At 45.8% G+C, this 19,665-nt stretch overlaps 1 protein-coding gene across 2 annotated transcripts; it reads left to right on the top strand.

Annotated features, from left to right (window-relative positions):
• Positions 1-10,818: 10,818 nt before the first annotated feature.
• FAM124B (family with sequence similarity 124 member B) lies at positions 10,819-17,398 on the top strand. Of its 2 annotated transcripts, XM_071812458.1 has the most exons (3): positions 10,819-11,168; positions 11,519-12,255; positions 15,255-17,398. In XM_071812458.1, the coding sequence occupies exons 2-3, from the start codon at positions 11,530-11,532 to the stop codon at positions 15,831-15,833; spliced, it is 1,305 nt and encodes a 434-aa protein (XP_071668559.1). In that variant the 5' UTR covers positions 10,819-11,168; positions 11,519-11,529; the 3' UTR covers positions 15,834-17,398. The 2 variants fall into 2 exon arrangements, with proteins under 2 accessions (XP_071668559.1, XP_065701229.1); XM_065845157.2 differs by having other exon boundaries at positions 10,820-12,255.
• Positions 17,399-19,665: the final 2,267 nt, after the last annotated feature.

Raw genomic sequence — 19,665 nt, 5'->3', positions numbered from 1 at the left:
TGTTTAGTTCTTACCTTGGAAATTTTTTCTTCTTGTCAGCATGCTGCAAAAATAGATTAAAAATTGTGGTTTAGCGGCATCATTATTCTCATAGTTAGAAATTGTTTGAGGTGTGCATTGTACTGCAGAGTTTTTATTAAACAATATTTCTCACATTCCAGTGCACATATTAGATGGTTTCTCTGCAGTAGCTATTATTCTGTTTAAATTCAAAACAATATTCTTTTCCTTGGTTCACATTACTTGCATGCATAAATACTAAAAAATACAGTTAGGCTGGGCTTCCCGATATGTAGGGCTGGAGCTGAAACAACAACAAAGCTTTGGTTGTAGAGTATTAAGATAGTGCCAGAACATTTCTTGACGGGCTGTATGAAACAAATACGTGGTGGTGCTGTAATGCTGGAGAGTATTTTTCATAACGGGTCCCCAGTTTGGCCCCTCTCCAGCTGGGTGAGATACAAATCCTGGCTGTTGTTCAGTAGTAGGGTGTCTCATCTGAAGAGAGGACTGCAATTGGGGTGATATTTCAGCTTGACTATGCTGAAGCTTTTTTTAAGCAGTTATATACTGAAGCTTACTGCACACCCCCAACACACACAGAGTAGCTTGGAAGTCATTAGAGAGGAGGTGGCTGAGGGACTTTCCTGACATTGTTCATCAGCATTTGGCCCCAAAAGAAAAGAGCTTGGCCATCAGCCATTTGAAAAATGTGTTTGCTGACTGCTATTAAAACACTTGTGTGTCTCTGTCCAGTATACCCAAAACTTTATTCAATAGGAGTGTAATTGTTGTTTGGCCACTGAACAATGCTAACTACAGGTTGCATGAGATCTGGGGTTTGAATTGTGTTGTAAGTCATCAGAAACATCTTTCTCGGATTATAACTCTATCAGTATCAAGGCTTTCTTTTATGCTCATCTTTAATAGCATGAATGTTGTGATAATTGCATGCTAATGCTTTCCCATGTGCTTTTCAGGGAAAAATAGTCACATACTTTTTCCCTGGGAAGCTTATAGCAATATTAATGTTGCTGTCTGTGACAGGGGGACTTTGTCCTTAGTGTTGTTGGCTCTGCATCAACCAAAGCTTTCTACCTCTGGTGGCTTTTGAAGTGCTGAGGCTGAATGTTACATGAAGGACTGCGTAATTATGTGTTTAAGGGTTGTATTTTTTTTTACAAGCTGTGTGGGCAAGAGTGTTTGCTGGAAGAATAACAGGTGGTGATGGCTATCTTCAGTAAAAAATACTGAGAGTGTAGATTCCATTTTAAATTTTATAGAATTTTGAAGACCTTAATTATTCAGGAAGGGACTTCTGATGAAGTCACCTTTTGGAAATGTGCTCTTTACCATTGAATGACAAGACTATGATACTGAGGATTTAAAGACAGAGAATGTGAAAGCTGGTCAGAGAGAGCAAGACATCACTAGGACTCTACTTAAGGTGAGTTTGCTCGTCCCTTTACACTATGTACATCAGTGAGATTTCTTTTACAGTCCATAGTAGAATTCTGCTGTGTCCTATCTAATCTTAACTTTGCTTACTTTCCTAATTTTCACTTCCTAATTTTCTTAAAATTTCATCAGTAGGATTGTAGTTACATGTATGAGTGTAATTATTAGTTTGGTTTCTTCATGTTAATGTGTCATTAAATGCAGTAAAAACATAATAAACATGGAGTTTAATTATTTAGAATGTTTAAAATTAAAAGTGGGTTTTGAGATTTATAGCTATTTAAAGATGCATAGGCACATACTTTCCTTGTAGACAAGTTTATTTTAAGGGGTTGAGGGTACTCTTCGTTTACCATCATAACGAATAAGTTTATCCTACGTATCCCTGATTTAGTTCTTGCTCTTTGCAATGTTAGCTACCTTTACAGCTTTGATTTGCTCTTTCTTTCTTTCTTACTTTCTCCTAGAATTAATCCATACAATTTGCCCATTTGCAACAGAAAAATGGATGTTAAGTGTGTCTGTGAAGTGGTCTGAATCTTGGATGTGAAGATATTCCTCACTGGAATGTCTTTCCTCACCCCCTTTCTGAAACACAAATTTTGCCCTCTTGTCCCTAAAGCTTTCGATGTAATACTGCCTGTTCTCGTTGCTTTTGCTCATTGAGCATTGGCAGCTGCCATAAGATTTATTTTTCTGAACCTGTAAAACCAGAAGCATTGCACTGAATATTCTGGATGACTGAAGTATTTTATTCATGTGTATTGTAAACAAATTGTACTGTACCTGATAGGTGGTGCATGCATATATATATATGGTAATAGAGCCTGTCATGTTGCATGGTTTAGGTGATAAGCTTGCACAGAGGTGTGGTTCCTATTTTGTCTAAGGTAGCAAAAACTGGAACTACTGGTAGCCTCCAGTGTTATGTACAAAACTGGCCACAACCTTTACAGGTAATCTAAAACTCTTGATCATTAGTGGGTTCCTCACAGCCCTTGTAGATTAGAGGGAGGATTAACAGTCTAGAACTGGGGTCCCAGAGTGGAGAGCTCGTGAGAGGCGTCTTGTTTGTGTCTGCACCCAGTTCCAATGTCTCTTAATATTCATTTTGATACCTTGAATAATAGTACATGGAATAACCAATGCGCTAAGTATGAGTTTAATGGCTCCTCTGTCTTCTGGAATGTGTTATGTGAAAAGTTTGGAAAATGCAGAACTTTATCCAACTGAAAGCCTGATAAAAGAACAGGAGAATAATTTACCCATTTTTCTGTCTTTCAGTGTGTAGGGAAGTGTTCATAGAGTGTGCCCAGTAACTGGATTGAGTATTTGGAATCTTTTATCTGGCTTTATCCACGTTTTAACCCTGTATCTGGCATTGCAGAAGTGAATGTTAATGTAAAGATGCTCTTTTAATTTAAAATAGTGGCACACCTTTATGTGTCTAACAAGCAATGATAGACAGCGTGTGGCACTGCCACCTGCACCAGCGCAAGCTGGCTCACGTTCTGTGGGCATGGGGTTCTCCTTCAGAGCAGCAGCTCCCCCAGGTGTACTGCAGTCCGTACACTTGGTGTGACCTCACTGGTGTGACCAGACCCCTTAGTACAGTCAGCTGCTGCTGTGTTGGCATCAGGATGTGCCAAGTTCATAGAACAGCTTCATGCTGTCAGGGTCTTGCTCTTTTCTTCACTTCTCCTCCAAAACTGGAACTTTGGGGAGAGAGCCCATGAGAGCTAATGCATTTAATATCATTGAGATTAACATGAAGTTTATGGATAGGTAAAGAAATGACATTTGAACACACAGCAGTGATGTTTTATTAATTATTCTTTCCCCTGCTGTTCAAAACTTAACTTTAGGTACAACAAATGCTGGGGAAACCTCCAGCCTTAATGACTACTATTTGGCTCTTCATCTTTGAACAACGTATCTCTGCAGTTCACTTAATTTGTATGCCATATCCTTCAAATGCTGGCCAAGTGTTAATGTTTGACCTGTCAGAAACTGAAGCTAAAGCGAAAGTGGTGCAGTGTATTGTGCACACTCAGGAAATAAATGTTTAGGCAGCAGAGTGGTGCGTTTTCAGCGAGGGGCTGTCCTGCTGTCATCGTAGTGCGGTGGCTGCCGTGCAGGCAGGCACATCACTGGGGAATACAAGGGAACTGCGTGGAGCAAAACCTGTTCTGAGATTGTGGCGCGTGTTGTGGGGCCGGTGGTCAAACCTTGTGCAAAATGGGGGTTTACTAACTCGTATTCATCATGTACTAGGATGTGGCAGTAGGTTTGTGGTGTGCTGGATGACTTCCAGCAGGAAATGAGTATTACCAGAGATACCTTTTAACAACAAATCAGAGTCTGCAGTGCAAAATTGCTTTGAACTTCAGAAGTTGTGATGCTGTGATTGTGCCCACAACACAGACGAGGCTCTGCCCGTGCTCTCGTCACAGATGTGTGAATCCGTGGGGGTCCGCAGCGCATCCCGAAGGCACTGCTGCCAAACCGCAGGGCTGTGCTGAGTGTTTGTTATTTTCATGAGGTTAGTACCTGGAACCTCAGTTATGATCACATTGTATTAATAATTATCCTGTATGTGGAAAAACACAGCATTGGTTCTTGCTTTAGGGAGCTTATCATTGTATTTATGTCTAAGGTGAATTTCTTTATTTTTATGACCTTTGAAATTAAGCCAGGTTTTTCAAGGACAACCTGACTGTTTTAGGGGAGTACACTCACACGCTGTGGTTCTGCAGCGTAATATTTCTGCCTCATGCCAGACTTAAGGCCATGAGGTCCAGGCAGATACTTCTGGTCCTTGGGTCTTCTGATACCAAACACAATCTGACCTTTGTTCTCATAGGTTTTGCTTACAGAGATGATCTTTCAAGTGTGATGGGACTGTAACTGACGCAGCAATATCTGCCTGGGTCTCCAGGCAGCCTGACGTGGCCTGTCTGCTCTCAGCAGCTGTTCATCCTGAAGCAAGAAGGCTTGTTCCTGTTTAGGAGAGATGGACCTGGTTCACCTCCTTATTTTGGGGACTGCTGACCTCAATTAGCTGCAGCCAAGATAAGGGAATTTTCTGGAGAGATGATGGTCTGGGAGCCATGTGCCCCTGTTTGCCTGAGGAGGGAAGAGGGATGCACCAGTAGGTGCAACTTCCATTCACTGTTTAGGAATGGCCTTTAGCGGCCCTGTTCTTGAGAGAAAAATATCACAATGGGAAGTTCTGAAGTCCTCAAAGTGGTCCCCCTTCAGAGCCTGATAGTGCTTTACTATGGCATTGGAGTTATGGGCAACTGTTGCTTTGCAAAGTTTGCCGGGGCATGCCCCAAACCCCAGTACCGCCTCAGTTTCTGAGACCTTGTGAAACACTTCTGCTAATACTTGTTTGATGTTTGGATATTGTGCTTTTGAAATTCTGGTAGAGATGAAGCTAATAATCTCCTGCAGCTTGTCTGTCACAGCATTCGTTATCAACTTAATTATGTAAATCTGCAATTCCAACATAATGTGGGATCCAGGCCAAGAGTGATTTTTTTATTAGAATTTGGGATGTATTACTTTGTATCTCAGGAGGGTTATCCTCAGGAAAGGGAGTAATTAGAAGCCTACACACCGCGTAGGCCTGACTTGTTCCTTAAGCTGGAGCTTGGAGTCCTTGGCGAGCTCACCATCTCCTGGTGACTTTCTCTTATTAATGCTCAGTAGGGTGTAGTTTTTCTCAGCATCTGCTGCTGGCCTTCCAAGAATTTTGCCTTGAGTTGTCTTCAACAAAGCTAAAAGTAAGCTGATTAAATAAACACTTCATGGGGCGCTGCAAGTCTTTCTTTCGCTTAGATATGCCTGTTTTCTTTTTCTGGTGGGTTTTTAATTGAAGCCTATTGGCTTCTGATGTTTAGTGGATCTTGGTTTGTGTGTATGGAGTGCTTTGGGGTTTTTTTTAAATATTTTAACTAAACTGAAAAGTGAGGAAGAATCTATATCTGTCTAGAAGTGCCTCATAATTTGGTGAGTGCACATAGGCCAGATTTGGTTACAGCTGAATACAAAAGCTGCCTCAGTCAGGTTGTATAAATCCACATCTCATGAGCTTTGTGTGTGTGTGGCTGCTGTGGGATGTCTGTAGCCAGGCAAGGATGTGCTGTGCCTTTTTATGACCTATTTGTTACTGATAGGAAGCTGTAAAGGACAAAGCATATTTCACAGCTTTTGGGGTATGCAGTGTGTGCCCATTGCAGCCAGCCAAGGCCACTGGTAGCCATCAGTGTGGGAACCTGACTGCGGAGGCCTGAACTGTATAGGAGTTTCTGCAAAGATGTCATATCAGCCTGGTTTGTATCACTGCAGTGACTCCAGTTTAACAGGTTTCCAAGATCCTGTTGAAGTCAGTATGTATTTGGAAACTCAGTCCTCAGTCTAGGCTCTCCGTTTCCTGAGAGATTACTCAGGTACCAATGCTAAAAGCTTGATTGCCTCGAAGTCTGCAGCAGTTTTAACATGGGCTGTTGTTTGGTCCATTGCCAGTGATTTCCCTCATCTCTGTGTCTCAGCGCTGCTTGCCCAGCCTTTCACTTCCACCAAAGTCTGTGTTGCTTGAGGATAATTAACTTGCTCTACTTTCATAAATAGAGTCAGTGTACATGGAAAATGTGGTTTGACCCCAGTTGTCCCTCTGATGTTGCGCTGTGCTGCTGTGAGGATGCCTATTTCCCCAGCTGCTTCAGATGAGTGTCAGGAGGAACCTCTCTCATTTTAGTTTGCATTTTATCTCCCAGGGGTCTTGAAACCCAGTCTTGCCTGTGCATCTCCCAGCACAGTATTCCCCACAGCTGGAGTCTCACCTCACCATGTCCCATTGCTGGGAGAGGTTGCAGCCACTGCTGCTGCCAGGTTGGGGCTGTGGGTGCCTGCAGCAGCCGAGGGTCAGCGCCACCGGTGGCTCTTCCAGCTCAGACAGCCTGCAGCCCTGTGTTTCTCTGTGTGTGTGTGTATGTGCTTGTATGCTGATTTGCTGTGTGTGGTGGAGCTCTCTGTATTTCTGTGTCTGCTGACAGATCCTTGTTGGATTCCTACTCTTTGTTAGCCGGTTAAAAAGAAGAAACAAGAACCATTCAGGAGAGAAGTCCACTTAAATAAACTCAACCAGGTCAGATGATTTTTTTTCCTCCTTTGGTTGTTGGGGTTTTACTTTCCTCCAAAGTGATGATGAACTGGAGCCACATGGTTTGGAGCAAGAGACAAACAGTTCGAAAAGCTTGTTGTATTCAAGACCTTAATCCTGAGTTTTGGTGTTTTTTGGTTTTTTTTTGTCTAAGTACTGTCTATCTTGTAGATAATTGTCATCCAGCAGGTAAATTTAGTGATTTTGTCCTTGTTATAGGAAGATCTTGAGACTGACATAAAACAACAACAACAAAAAGTCTTTTAAAAGTTAGTAAGCCCAAGACATTGCGTGGATTTACTGAGGTCTGCTCCTGAGATGCTGAGGTAATTCAAACCCAGTCTCTCTGAAGTTAATTATGTGCTAGTATAGCAAGCCTAAATCCTTATAATGTAACTTCCTTACAGAAGTTATTATGAACTTATTAAATCCTGTGATGCATCATCAGTCTTGTTGGTGTCAGCTAGAGTGAAGGGCTCTAAGCACTGTGGAGGACTAGGCACATCTTAAGGTTTCATTATGAAAAGGAATTTTTAATTATTTTGCTAAGCCTTTCCTCCATAAGATTTTAAACATACAGCACATAATATTCTCTGAAGCTTCACACAATAAAGTGTTTGTTAGTTGTTTATGTTTACACTTTATGCAGTGTTTGCTTTGGTGTATATATTGGTGGTAGATACAAATGTTTGTATTGCAGGTGATCTTACACAAAGCTGGACTACCCCAGCAGCCTGTGTGGCCAGTCACTATCATGTGGGAATGGTGCTCTGACACATTTTTTTGAGTACCATATCAGATTGTGGGTTTTTTTTTTTCTCCCTCCTCTCAGCAGAGTGACTTTTCACATAAGATTGAACTGCTTTTTCTAATCTCTTAAGGAAATCTTTCTTGGCGTGTTCAGTAGGTCACTATGAATAATGTGCTTTTCCGTTTGGCAGCCAGGCTGGAAAGCTGGGGGAAGGGGAAGCGGAGAGGAAGGCAAGGACTCATTACATTTGGGGATTGGAGTGAAACCGGCACATCCCTTTCCTTACAAGATCCAGCGAAAGCCAGCACTTTGTTCTGGTGACAGCCATCCCTTTCTGAGCCGAGGGCTTCCTGGCGTCCCTGAGAAAAGCCATGGATGAGGAGATCTGAACTCACCCGGCTCGGCAGTGAGGGAAGGGATGGCCATGGCATCCTGGCTTTACCCCAAGGTCTTGGGGGGCAAGAGACAGGAGACAAAGTGAGGGCATGAGAATAGCCTTGTCGGAGGTTGGGGAGCCTGGGTTTGAGCCCTCCCCTGTCCACATTTAGATGTCAAAGTGAAGTTGAAGAGGAGCAGAGCACTTCTTGGCTGCATGGTGCTTAGCCCGGGTGGTGGGGCTGCCCCCCGAGGAGGGGCCGAGATAAGGCTGATGTTCAGTTCGTCTCATGCTCCTTCTGGCAGGAGGGCGGGGTACCCCTGACCTGGAGCTGCTGGAGAGCCTACAGGTCTAAGAACCGGGCCTAACACTGTTCTGCAAGCAGCTCCTTCAGATAGAGCTCACTGGTGAGGCTGCTTCCCTGTCTCACCCCTGCAAGTGTGCTGCTCACAAAGGAATCACAGCATGGTGGCAGGGCTTGGGATTCAGCCCTTTCTGTGAATAGGTTCAGTTTCTTAGCTGTTGTAAAACCTGGTGACACTTGAAATGTATGGCAGCTATGTCAGATCCCAGCTCTGCACAGGAGATGCTGGTCACTTGCAGCAGTCTCTGTGGGAGGCACCTGACCATCTGGAAACCAGTTTAGCTCCCACTCCCCACAGTGGGAGCTGGAGGGAGACGTGGTGTCTGCATCCTTTCCTAATCCCCACTCCTCCCAGCTCGCCAGCCCTTACTCTCTACAGCTGCTTTTCGAGAGTTCTCATTACTGGTACTTTATCTTCTTCATTACGATGCTGCTGACCCTATGGGATCTGAAACAGCCAGGCTGATGTGATTCAGGTGGGAATGGGGGGCGAGAGCTGCAAGCCTATGGTGATGGATGGGACTGCATAGGGAAAGCAGCACACACCAGTGCTCACCCCCTCTTTGCGCCCGTGCGAATGATAGGTTTGCCGGTGGAGGAGTGATGGGGTCCTCTGCTCTGTGGGAGAAGGGGAGATGAGGGCAGGTACTGGGACTAGGGTGCAGGAGCAGCCCAAGGGTGATCAGCAGGGAGGGAAGGAGGTGCAAGTGGGGTGACCCTGCTCGTGGGAGGGGAGGGCAAGTGCTCTGCGACTGAGCAAACAGACGCTCTGGCTTTTCAGAGGCATTGCAGCGTGCCCCTGAACTCATGGCCCGGCTCCTAGCAATGTGGTAAATCCTACATCCCTGCGTGTGCTCAGTCACCTGCCAAATCCCAATAAACTTCTGGTATCATGTTGCCTTGTGGGAGGCTTAGTGATGTGTGGAGGAGTGTTTCCTCCCTTGCCTGGAAATGGTTGTTGTTATCTGTAGTTGATTCCCTTGCTACTTTTTGGGAGGGTACTTCAACTTAGGACTGCCCTTTTAGCTTCCTCCTGCCATTCATAACCTTATGTTTTTATACTGTATCCTGCTATGATTCCTTCTCCAGGCTGAAGGTCCTCAGCTGCTTGCTCCTCTCACCAAAGTTGCTTCTTCCATTAATCCTGTCTTCCTTCTCCTGCTTTCTCCCTAAATATGCATATCCATCTTACTAAAGGGTAGCTGAAACAACATGTACTATTCAAGATACAGATGTGCTGTGGATTATATAGGTTGCTGTACAACGTTTTCCACTTCCCTCCCTATTCCTTCCCTAGTAATACCGTTGTTTTGGGCTGCTGTTTTCACCCAGCTGCTTGCTCAACCCCTTCCCACCAGCCCACGGTCCCACCACTGCGTGTGCAGGGTGGGGATGCTTTTCCCCCCTCCATGTTCATGTTTGCTCTTATTTTACCCGCTTTGACTCTCACTGGTCTCTGCTCCTTTCCCCGCCCCTGGGGCGGTACCGCAGGGGGTGTGTGGTCCCAGGACCATGGCTGTGCCAGCACCTCAGCCGTGCCAGCAGCATTGCCTCTTGCCACAACAGGGACCCTGAAATGCAGCTCATGCTTCCAGCTACAAACCAAGCCACCACAAACTTCCTTAGGTTCAGCGTTATCCTGTGCAGGCAAAATTCCCGTTTTCCTCACATGCAGGAAGGCAGATGACTGCTTGCCCCTACCCTGTCACAAAGTGATGAAGAACCATTTCCTTTTCCATATTTTAGTAGGTTTGTTTTGTTCAGAGCTCATCTAGAGCATTTTAGTGTTTTGAGCACTTCCCTTCCTCTCTTCACTCTCTTCCTGCAATTGTCCAAATGCTGGACTCTTTTGCCTCCCTCCCAACAGTTGTTGCTTGCTTGAAGTGGTGTGGGTGGGTTTGCCTTTGTCAGCGGGAATTATTTTTTTCCTAATTTTCTAGTCAGCTTTGTAATTTTTATTGTACATTGGTGTCAGTGCAGGTTTAAAGCATGAATGTGTATTTCTGCAAATGAGACTGATCTTCTGCATAAAGGAAACCAAGGCGCTGCTACTTGTACCTCTAGACCTTGGAGATTTTGCTCAATTGAATATAAAGCTAGGGTTGTATTGAAAAAAAAATTATTTCAGAGTTTTGAATAACCTTCTTATTAATGTTGGGATTTCTGCATGGTGAACCACTCCTTTGTGTGCTTGGCTGTTTGAGAGGGAAACTGGTATGTCAGCAGAGAGAGACGTGCCGCTTTGAATTAGAGCTGGATACATCATCAGAGGCCCCGGTGTTGATTTGAATACTAGCAGCAGTAGCGACAGTTCTGTATAGAAAATGAGGGTTAATTTGACTTGTATGTATTGCTCCTGGGTTAACAAAATAAGGAGACAAAGGGACAGTGTGATTTATTGTCTACATGCTATAAGACGCCTGGAAAGAGGTGTATTTTTGGCATTCCTATTGTAGTCTACATAATAAGCTAAATTAAGTATCAATATGTAAACTCAAGGAGCAGGGAAAAAAAACCTGGAGCGTTTAAGGGTGCTTATTACATGGGTATCTCAGCATTTAAAAACAAACAGAAAGATAGAGGAAAAAGAGGCTAACAGGGCATTGAAAGGGGAAGCCTGGTACCCAGCTTTTCTGCACTGTGTTAATAGCCCAGGACCTGGTTTCCAGCAAGGCAGGGAGCTACCTGTGTAGTGTAGTACATAACTATAATAGGAGTTGAGCTTTTTTCCCCAAAGCTCCTCTTTCCTGAGGCTGATTCATATCTGCCCTTATCTGTTGTGTTCACATGTGTTTGGGTTTTTTTCTTTTGTTAGTCTGTTTTCCTTCCTCGTTTTTAAAGACTGGCTTATCTGTATGCCCCAGAAGGGTGTGACTTGCAAAGATCACAAGCTTTTTAAATGAGCTAAAGCCCAGCCTGCTGACTACAAGAAAATATGCAGAGATTTTTCAAGCACGAGTGCCACATCGCATTCACAAAAGGCAGCGATCGCACCGAGATGCACACCATGGGGCTCAGCTGGATCCGCGGTGTTCGTTTCCACCACTGACAGGCAAGTGCACCGACACCACCATCTCTTCACGGAGAGTTACCGTGTCTGTGTTTCTGTGCTCTCCATCTCCCCTGCCCCGTGCAGTGAAGGACAGGAGCAGCAGGACACAGAGGTGTTTCTGGACATGTGGGCGGCATGGACACAGTGGCCAGAGTTCAAGTTTTGTAGTTGAAAAATGAGCTTTCACCTGAGCTCGGCTGAGATGTGAGTGCCCTGGGACCTGTCACACAATGCCTTGTCACCCTTTGTTCTGCCGCAGTCCTGGAGTACACACATTGGTGTTACTGAGGCTTCAGCAGTAGGAAAAGGACAGGGAAGGCACCAATTTGTCTATTTTTACTTTTTATCAGGAACCTTTGCAATGGATGACAGAGGAGACTCTCTGACTGTGCATCTTCTTGCCAATTCGGGACACTCGTTGCTTCTGCAGCAAACTTTGGATCGGCTTTTGGACTGGATCTGCCCGGACATTCGCCTTTTCCTGGTGTCTGAGCGAGTTACTCCACTGAAATACTATGAGAGGTATCGTAAGAGAAGCTGTGGCTTTCCTGGAATATCTGTTCTCCTTTTTCTGCATGAGTCCTTGGGAGAAGAACGGATCTTCCAGGTCCATGAGCAATTCCAGCGTCCGCCGTGGTGCTACCAGTGTGCCCAGATTGCTAATGGGCAAAGCCACCCCAGTGTCCCAGCTCACCAGGACTTTTACAGCCTGGACGACCAGATGCCTGTGTGGGGCATCCGGCGGGTGCACTGTGGCCCCGAAATCCTGCGGGTCACCCTCTACTGCAGTTTCGATAACTATGAGGATGCAGTGAGGCTCTACGAGACGATCCTACAAAAAGAAGTGACTATGCAGAAAAGTAACTTCTGTGTCTTCGTGCTGTACGAAACCCAAAATATGGCAGTGCAGCTCTGCCTGAAGCAGCTGCCCATTGGGGTGGCTGCCGAGCTGAAAGAGTCATCAGCCTTGCAGTTCAAGGTGCAAGAAATGGGGCAGCTGGTGCCTCTCCTGCCTAACCCGTGTGTTCCAATCAGTGACACCAGGTGGCAAACGCAAGACTACGAAGGAAATATAATTCTACTTCAGGTATGTTGTTGGTTGTTTTGGGGTTGATTTGTTTGTTGTTTGTTGGTTTTTTTGGTTGCTTTTTTCTCCCAAGGAAAGCAGGACTGGTTCAAAGTGGTAATTTGCTTGTTCATGGTTTCTTTTGAATTCATGAATGCAATAATTGGTACCTGCCAGTCCTGTGATGCTGTTGATAAATATAAACACAGATCCCTGGGATGTTTTTATATTGTTAAATTAATATCATTACTGCTTGCCTGAAATCGAAAGTATTAATGCTTTCTTGAGCAGGCTTGTTTAACATCTTCCCTTCCATACCTGAATCAGATGATCATAGCAACCTATTCTTTATCTGATAAGCCATTATGTTATAAATGTTCTTGAACACAGGTTTGTAGCATCCAAACCTAGATGTGTTGCAAGTATAGCATTGATACAACATTGCCATAGATTTTGTGAGCTCTTGAGTGAGGTGCAGTTAGGCAAAAGTGCTGAAGGAATGTCATAGGAAATCTCTGCCTTTTCTGTAACTGTGCAGTCCAGGGGTTGTATGAATACAAATTAAAAAATTACAAAAAAGACCGTGCTGAGATGATACATAGTGGGAATTATACATCTGAGCAGAACGGCTTAGCCCCATGTGCTTTCTTTCCATTGTAACAATTCTTCCCACCTCTGATTACTTTTTTCTTGTAATTTCGGTATTTCAATGTTCGTCCATCCTATGTTTTTTGTTTTCCCTTCCAGAGCTCATATGCTACAAATCAAGTTAATTATTCTGTATGGCCTATTGTCAAGCTGCTCTGAACACTAATCCTCAGGGTGGCTTTTGTGTGCTTCTCATTCAGTATCACTTGATAAACTGCTTTGCCACCCACTTGGACTGGCCAAGGCCCCAAGCATCTCCATGTAGCTTTGAAGTTGGTCCTGCCTTAAGCAGGGGACCAGGCCAGGTGACCTCCAGAGGTCCCTTCCTAAATTACTCTGTGGTTCTTCCTGCTGCGCATACAAGGTCTGACAGATGTACATGAATTCACTGGCAGGAAATCCAGAACCTGCTTTGGGGACGTATCTGTGCCACACTCTGCTCCTGCCATAGGAAGCTGGAGTCCACTTGAACCTGGGGATGTGTATCTGTGTCTGTGCCCCACGTGCTTTATTCTGTAGCTCTTTGGTTTATACTTTAAACATTTATTCCAAGTACCTTGAAATTACTTATTCCCCCTCTTGACTTTCTGCCTTATTGCAAACCAGATCCAAGGGTTTGCTCATGGACTGCCACTCACATAGAATTGTCATTCTCCCCTGAGCCTACAAGAATTCTTTTCTTGGTTATATTGGGGAGGAGATAAACCAAGCCACCTAAGTTGGTGAAGAAGTAAATAAACCACATCCTTTCCTTTTTTTTTTTTTTTTTTTCCCTGAAGTTACCCACTGATTACTGTTCTATTCCCTGTCCTTTTTCTGAGTGCTTACTGGAGATCCCTGTTGTTCCAATTATATAAGTTTAGCCCTAAGACTCAAGTAGGATTCTGAAGCAGGAGAGCAGGACCACCTCCGTGTGCTGTTTTGTAAATAAAAACATGAAAATGATCTCCAGCCCTGCAGAGGGTTAGTGAGGTGGGTACCTTGCCCTGGGCTGGTGTCCCCAGGGGCACCTGCTCCACGGGAATGAGTGGAACATGCTTGCAAGTCCTGATCCCGTTGGCCTTGCTGGTCTGATGAGTACCTCCTCCCTGGATTAGTGTTGCTCCATGTGTTGCCCAGCCATCTAAGGAATGCCATTTGATCCAGAGCTTCCTCAACATGTTTCTTTCCAAAAACAGCTGGTCAGGATTTGCAGATGTGAAGGAAGTGCAGGAGATCTGACGTCTCCAAGAAGATTTTGGGACAAGCACAGCTATTTGTGTGTGCTGTGTTTAGATCACCTGTAGCAAATCTGTCGTGTGTGTGCGCTAGTCCTGAGAGCCCTCTGAGAGCTGCTCACAAGCACCACAGCATGTGCATGTTGCTATCAGGAACATCCTGAAGAACTTGATAGGTACTATGTGGTGATTCAGGCTTTTTGTCTGGACTGGGTTTTAGCCACAGCTGTCTGTCCACAGCTGGCCATAGATGAGTGGCTGCCTTGGCAGGAGCAGCAAGAGGACAAGTGTATGTGTTATACCTCACCAATACACTCCTGAGCTGCCCGTTTTAAACTTGAGAATCTTCTGAAGGCAGCTGTGGTAACTCCCAGTGACTCTCCAAGTGTTTATCTGGTCTCCACTTGAGTCCATGGGAACTTCATGTATCTACAGCATATTTGGGCAGGGACACCCCAGGGTCTGCTGCTACATTCCTTTAACTGACATTGGCTCCAGCTGCCTTCACATGATGGCTCTGCCTCTTGCATTGCAAATGGCAGGGAATGGACAATACCTGTCTGTTTCTCCAGGTGGTTCAAGGTGTTCTAGCCTTTTATCCTTTCCCTCCCAAACTATTTTTTCCCTAGGCTTAAAATTCCCAGCACATGTGATTGTTCCTTTACTGTACTTGCAATTATCCTTGTTGTCCATTTTGGAGCATTTGCAGCTCCGTGATACTCTGTGTCCTGCAGGTGAGGGACAGACACCCTGGTCCAGCTTTGGGACCACAGCTGCACCATGCATAACAATGTTCTCCATTTGGTTTGGAATAATTCTTAAGATTTCATTTGCTTTCTAGACTGCTGTCAAGCCCTGAACTGAGGCTAACACAGCACTGTCACAGCAATGAGGCTTTGGGTTATGGTCAACTTATAAACTTCACTTTGCACGTGAAGCTGGGGTTGTGTTTCTCCACGTGCATCGCTTTATCTACATTAAGTTTCATCTGCCATCACTCAGGCTTGTGTGACCCTTCTGCTGTTCTCCAGTGGGGCTCTGACTGACTCATGCTGCAGGTGATTTCAGCACAGCGAGACTGGTGAGGGCATCATTGCTTGGTCAAGCTATGTTAATGATATGTTAATGGTGTTCTTTCCAAATTTTCTTCAACAGGTTCAAGGCACCTCTAAGGCCCATGAAAGAAATATTGGGCTTCTTCTGCAGGACTCTGTCCCAGCCCCTCTTCCTGTAAAGCAAAGTAATCCTGGGTGGAGGAGCCAGGTGGTCAGACCCACAAAGGATAAAACAAAATGTGACCAAAGCGAAGCCCTTACTCCCGAGCAAGCCAGCAGTGACCTCCACAGGCACCTCTGCTCTTCTCACCGTGCTCCAGCAGCCTGGTCGTGGTGGGATGTCACCTCCCTCCACAGGCGGGTGAGCAGCAAGCTGCAGGCTTCTCTCCAGGAGAGCCGGGTCCATCGACAGGCACTGGAGACCAATGTTGACACTGGGCTCACCGTGGTGAACCCTGCGAGTGGCCGCTGCCCCCTGGACCGCTTTTCCAGGGAGCTGCGGAGCTGCCTCCTCCAGCCACCAGCACCCAGGGACGGGGCCAGCAGGACACAGCTGCCCTTCGCTGCAATCAAAAGCACTGAAGGAGCAGGACAAAGAGCTCCAGGCTTCCCCTTGCAAACACCATGGCTTAGTCCTGCAGGCAGAGGAGAGGAGAATGAGGATGAGTTCTTTATATGACTGAAAACAAGGTGGGCCAGATGGACTCATCATTTCCAAAAGACAGCAAAGTTCTTTTGTGTCTATTGTACCTCTTCGTGCTGTGGCCACCAACACTTAACTTTCCATGCAGCAATGCTAAGGAGGCTGAAGGCAAAGCAGAAAAAATACCACTGTATTTCCAGAAAGGTTTATTTTTTTAAAAATGCAGAACAGATTAGAAGTTTCTTACGCAATGAACATGAATAAGCCATATGACTCTTAGAGCTGTTCTAAGGTGTTAAAGTTAATAGCCAGTGACATGTTCAGATGGGGTTAGAAGGTGCCCAAGCGGCAGGATGCCCCAGCCCTGGGGCTCACACATTCCTCGCTGGATGTGTTGGCACAAGGTAGTGGTACAGTCATGGTGGCAGTGCTGGATTTACTCTGTTCCTTCTTGTTTCCTCTGTTGTTAGTATTATAGAGCTATCAATGTTGTCAATTTAATGCAAGATGTGAAACGTAAGAACATTCTTTCAAAATAGTTTTGAAGAAAAGAATTTCTAGAGAGACCTTTTCCCCAAATTAGCACAGCACATGCAAAAGCAAACATTTGCAGAGAATACTTCGAGCTGTGTTTATGCTCTAGTAAGACCTGCTGTTGTCTATTCATACAACACTTAGCAAAATAAACGCAGCAACAGGCCAGGCTTTGTTAAACCAGTGTGCAGTTATCAGCAGGCAATCCTAATTGGGTTTTAATTAACAGAAGACAAGAGAATGTAAGTGTCTTGGATGAACTGCTGAATGCTGGAGAGTAAAAAGGATATCGGAAATGAATTAATGTTTCAGCAACAGCTGCTGAAAGATCTCCCATCTTGATCAGCCGTTTTCTTTTCTCAAGTATGAGTAATTAAATCTTGAAGGGAAAGAGATGGGAAGGGCATGACAGAAGAATGAAATTATTAAAAGAAAAGCCAAATCTGACCATACTTACCTTCCAAGCAGCAGAAACAAAAAAGTAATCTCTCCATAAGTATATCTGAATTCTGCTTTACGCAACAGTATGAATTTGTTTGGAGAGTGCCCTCTCTTTGCCTCTTCCTAGCCCGTAACTCAGGTGACAGGCGACAGCTTGGTGCAGCCCAAGGAGAGGCAGAGGGCAATGGGCAGCAGCAGAGCTTTCCCGCGGGGGCAGTTCTGCACTTTTCTGCGTGTTCAGCAGGTGTACGTGTGCCCGCTGAGCACACCCCGTGCTGCAGCCGCAGTACCGGGCAGGTCTGAACCCCCCGCTGTGCTGCCGGGGTGCGCAGAGAATGGGCCCCCGCTGGGTGTCAGCTCGGGCTGCGGGAAGGCCCAGCGTTTTGGGAAAGTTTGAAGGCTGGTCTAAAGAGCTGCAGGTGGAAGTAGGATTGTCCCTGCTCTGTGCCTCCATGTCCTCCCAGCTGCTGTTGCCATGTGACACTCGCATACCGTCCGATTCAGGGACCTAGACCGGCAGGAAGCTGTGCAGCACACTTCACTGGACACTTACAAACCCTGATGCCACATTTTCATAAGCTCTGTAAAACTCTTGACTTTTTAATAAAATATACTGGAATATTTTACATCTATGAGGGTGATTATCTAATCTTACTGAGCATGCTAGAAACTTAGCTGGTGCTTTTCAGTGCTGGAGAAAATGCTTGGTTAACTAGGAAAGCAGCAAAGAGGAGAGGCTGCAGGTGGGTTTGCTGCGGTGTGTGCGAGCAGGGCTGGGGGGGCTGAGGAGGAGGGATGGGGTTACAGCCTGCCAGTGGGCATGGGAAGAATAGTCAGGAACCCAGGGCTGAGAGATGTGGAATTCCTGGGGCAAACTGCTTTAAAGAGAGATTTCATGACCTTGTCTTTGTTCTCATGCTGAAGTGACTTGAGTGTGACTATTTTACCTGAGAGGGTAGGAAGTCAGTATCTAGCATGGGGAAAATGCTGTATCATTTAAAACAAAACTAAAAAAAGGAAATGATATGTGATGTTCACCTGCCTGCAACAGAACACAGAAGGCAAGGAATTCAAGTCAATGGAAAATTGTCCTGAAAATACACTTGTAACAGCAAATATATAAAATCCACGTATTTTCAGTGCAGGATACACCTAGCATGAATGCTGTATTACACAGGCCAGGGTCAGAGGGCACCATTTCTCCCTGGATGGTTTCAGTGGTGTCAAGCAAAGTTTTAAATTTTCTGTAGACTGTTCATATCTCTGCAACTCTTGCTTTATGTTTTTTCTTTACATACTACACAATTTCTTTCCGTTTTTTTTGTTTGTTTTGTTTTTTAAGAGGGCTAGTAGGAGAGTCCATGAGTTGGCAGGGGTCTGCTGAAGCTCTGACAACATGTGAACAGCTCGCAGGTGAGCAGCCACACGTGGCACCATCTGGGAACAGGGGGGTGTGTGAGGTGGGCCAGGCTGGCGGAGGCCTGAGCCAGGGGCTTCTCTCCAGCCCAGCTCTCAGCCCATGTGCTGGTCCCGGCAAAGCACACAGCAGCGGAAAATGATCTTGATGGAAAGCTGAAGATGGAGTTTTGAAAAGCTATACTCAATGCTACGATGGCATTGCCACACTGAATGAAGGGAAATGAGGCTTCTTTACCATGGCTTGTGTATAAAAATGTGACATAAGTTATTTACTCCTGTAGAAATGACTTTTCTGTGAGCATCAGAGTGATGGCATTATGGATGCTGAGCTGCCGATTCCTCTGATGGGCACCTCAATAGGCATCAATCAGGGTGGTCATTTGGTAGGCACCTGAAAAACCAGTTTTCAATTTTTTGAGGTGGGTGTGTTTGCGAGGGCAGCAGGTATGCTCATGTCTGTCAGGTGGTGTCACATCCGGGAGTGTGATCCTGACCCCAGGGCTCCTGCAAGTCGTGTTGTGGGTAATCTATTCCCAGGAGGGAGCAGAGGTGCTGCCGTGGCTGTGCTTGGGAAGGGATGATGGGGAACAGTCCCAGCCCAAAGGGAAAGGCTGACAAAGCGGAGCAGGAGCTGCTGGCAGCAGGAGCTGGCAAAACAGGAGAGCTCACTCTGGAGTCGCCTTAACCCAACCCGCAGAGGCAGCTGCTGCTGCTTTTGCTGTATTGTACCCTTACTACAGAAATGGTGTCTTTTGTCTCCTCTGAAGCAAGTAGAGTGGTATTTCTGAGGGATGCATTGCTGGGGAGGAGCAGGAGCGCTCTTCACTGCCAGGATGCAGGCACAAAGGCGTGGGTGCATCCCCCTGCTCCCCATGCCTGGCAGAGTGCCACAGCACAGGCGGGCACCCCGGCAACCCAGCCGTGGCATGGGGCCACTGGAGTCAGCGGTGCCGCGGGCTTGGCCTCTCGTATTAGGGAGAAGATGTCAAGCTTGATTCTTTTGGGGAAGCAACTGCTAAATGCACTCTTCTTTCCTGAGTTTTGGGACAAATTCGTCTTTCATGAATGTGCTAGTAGATCCTGGGATAGTCCAGTGAACACAGCCGAGCTTTCTAGATTTACACTATTGGGTCTGTAGTGGGAGTTTTCTCTCAGCTGAGGCAGGATATTCTTCATCCTTATTGGTGCTGGTCTGTGTGCTGAGCCCCAGGAGAGAGAAAGCTTCACAGCCACTTAGTGGAAGGAAAAAATGATGCACATATCAGAAGTTCTGGCTTTGTAATGGGGGTACAAACCAGATATTGTCGTCTTTGCCAAAGGAGGGTGTTGCAGCTCCAGCTCCGCTGCCAAATGCTCTATGATGTGCTCCAGGCGCCTGTGCCCAGCATACCCACAGCTCGGGTGTCGCGCCTCCGCCGCCATGAGCTGCACAGAGAGGTGCAATCACTGGCTGGTGGGCTCCTCCAGTAATCTG

Source organism: Patagioenas fasciata, chromosome 9 (genome assembly GCF_037038585.1).
Source record: "Patagioenas fasciata isolate bPatFas1 chromosome 9, bPatFas1.hap1, whole genome shotgun sequence".
Classification (NCBI taxonomy): Eukaryota; Metazoa; Chordata; class Aves; order Columbiformes; family Columbidae; genus Patagioenas; species Patagioenas fasciata.
Note: the sequence above shows the minus strand (reverse complement) of the source record. Positions and strands in the feature narration are given on the sequence as shown.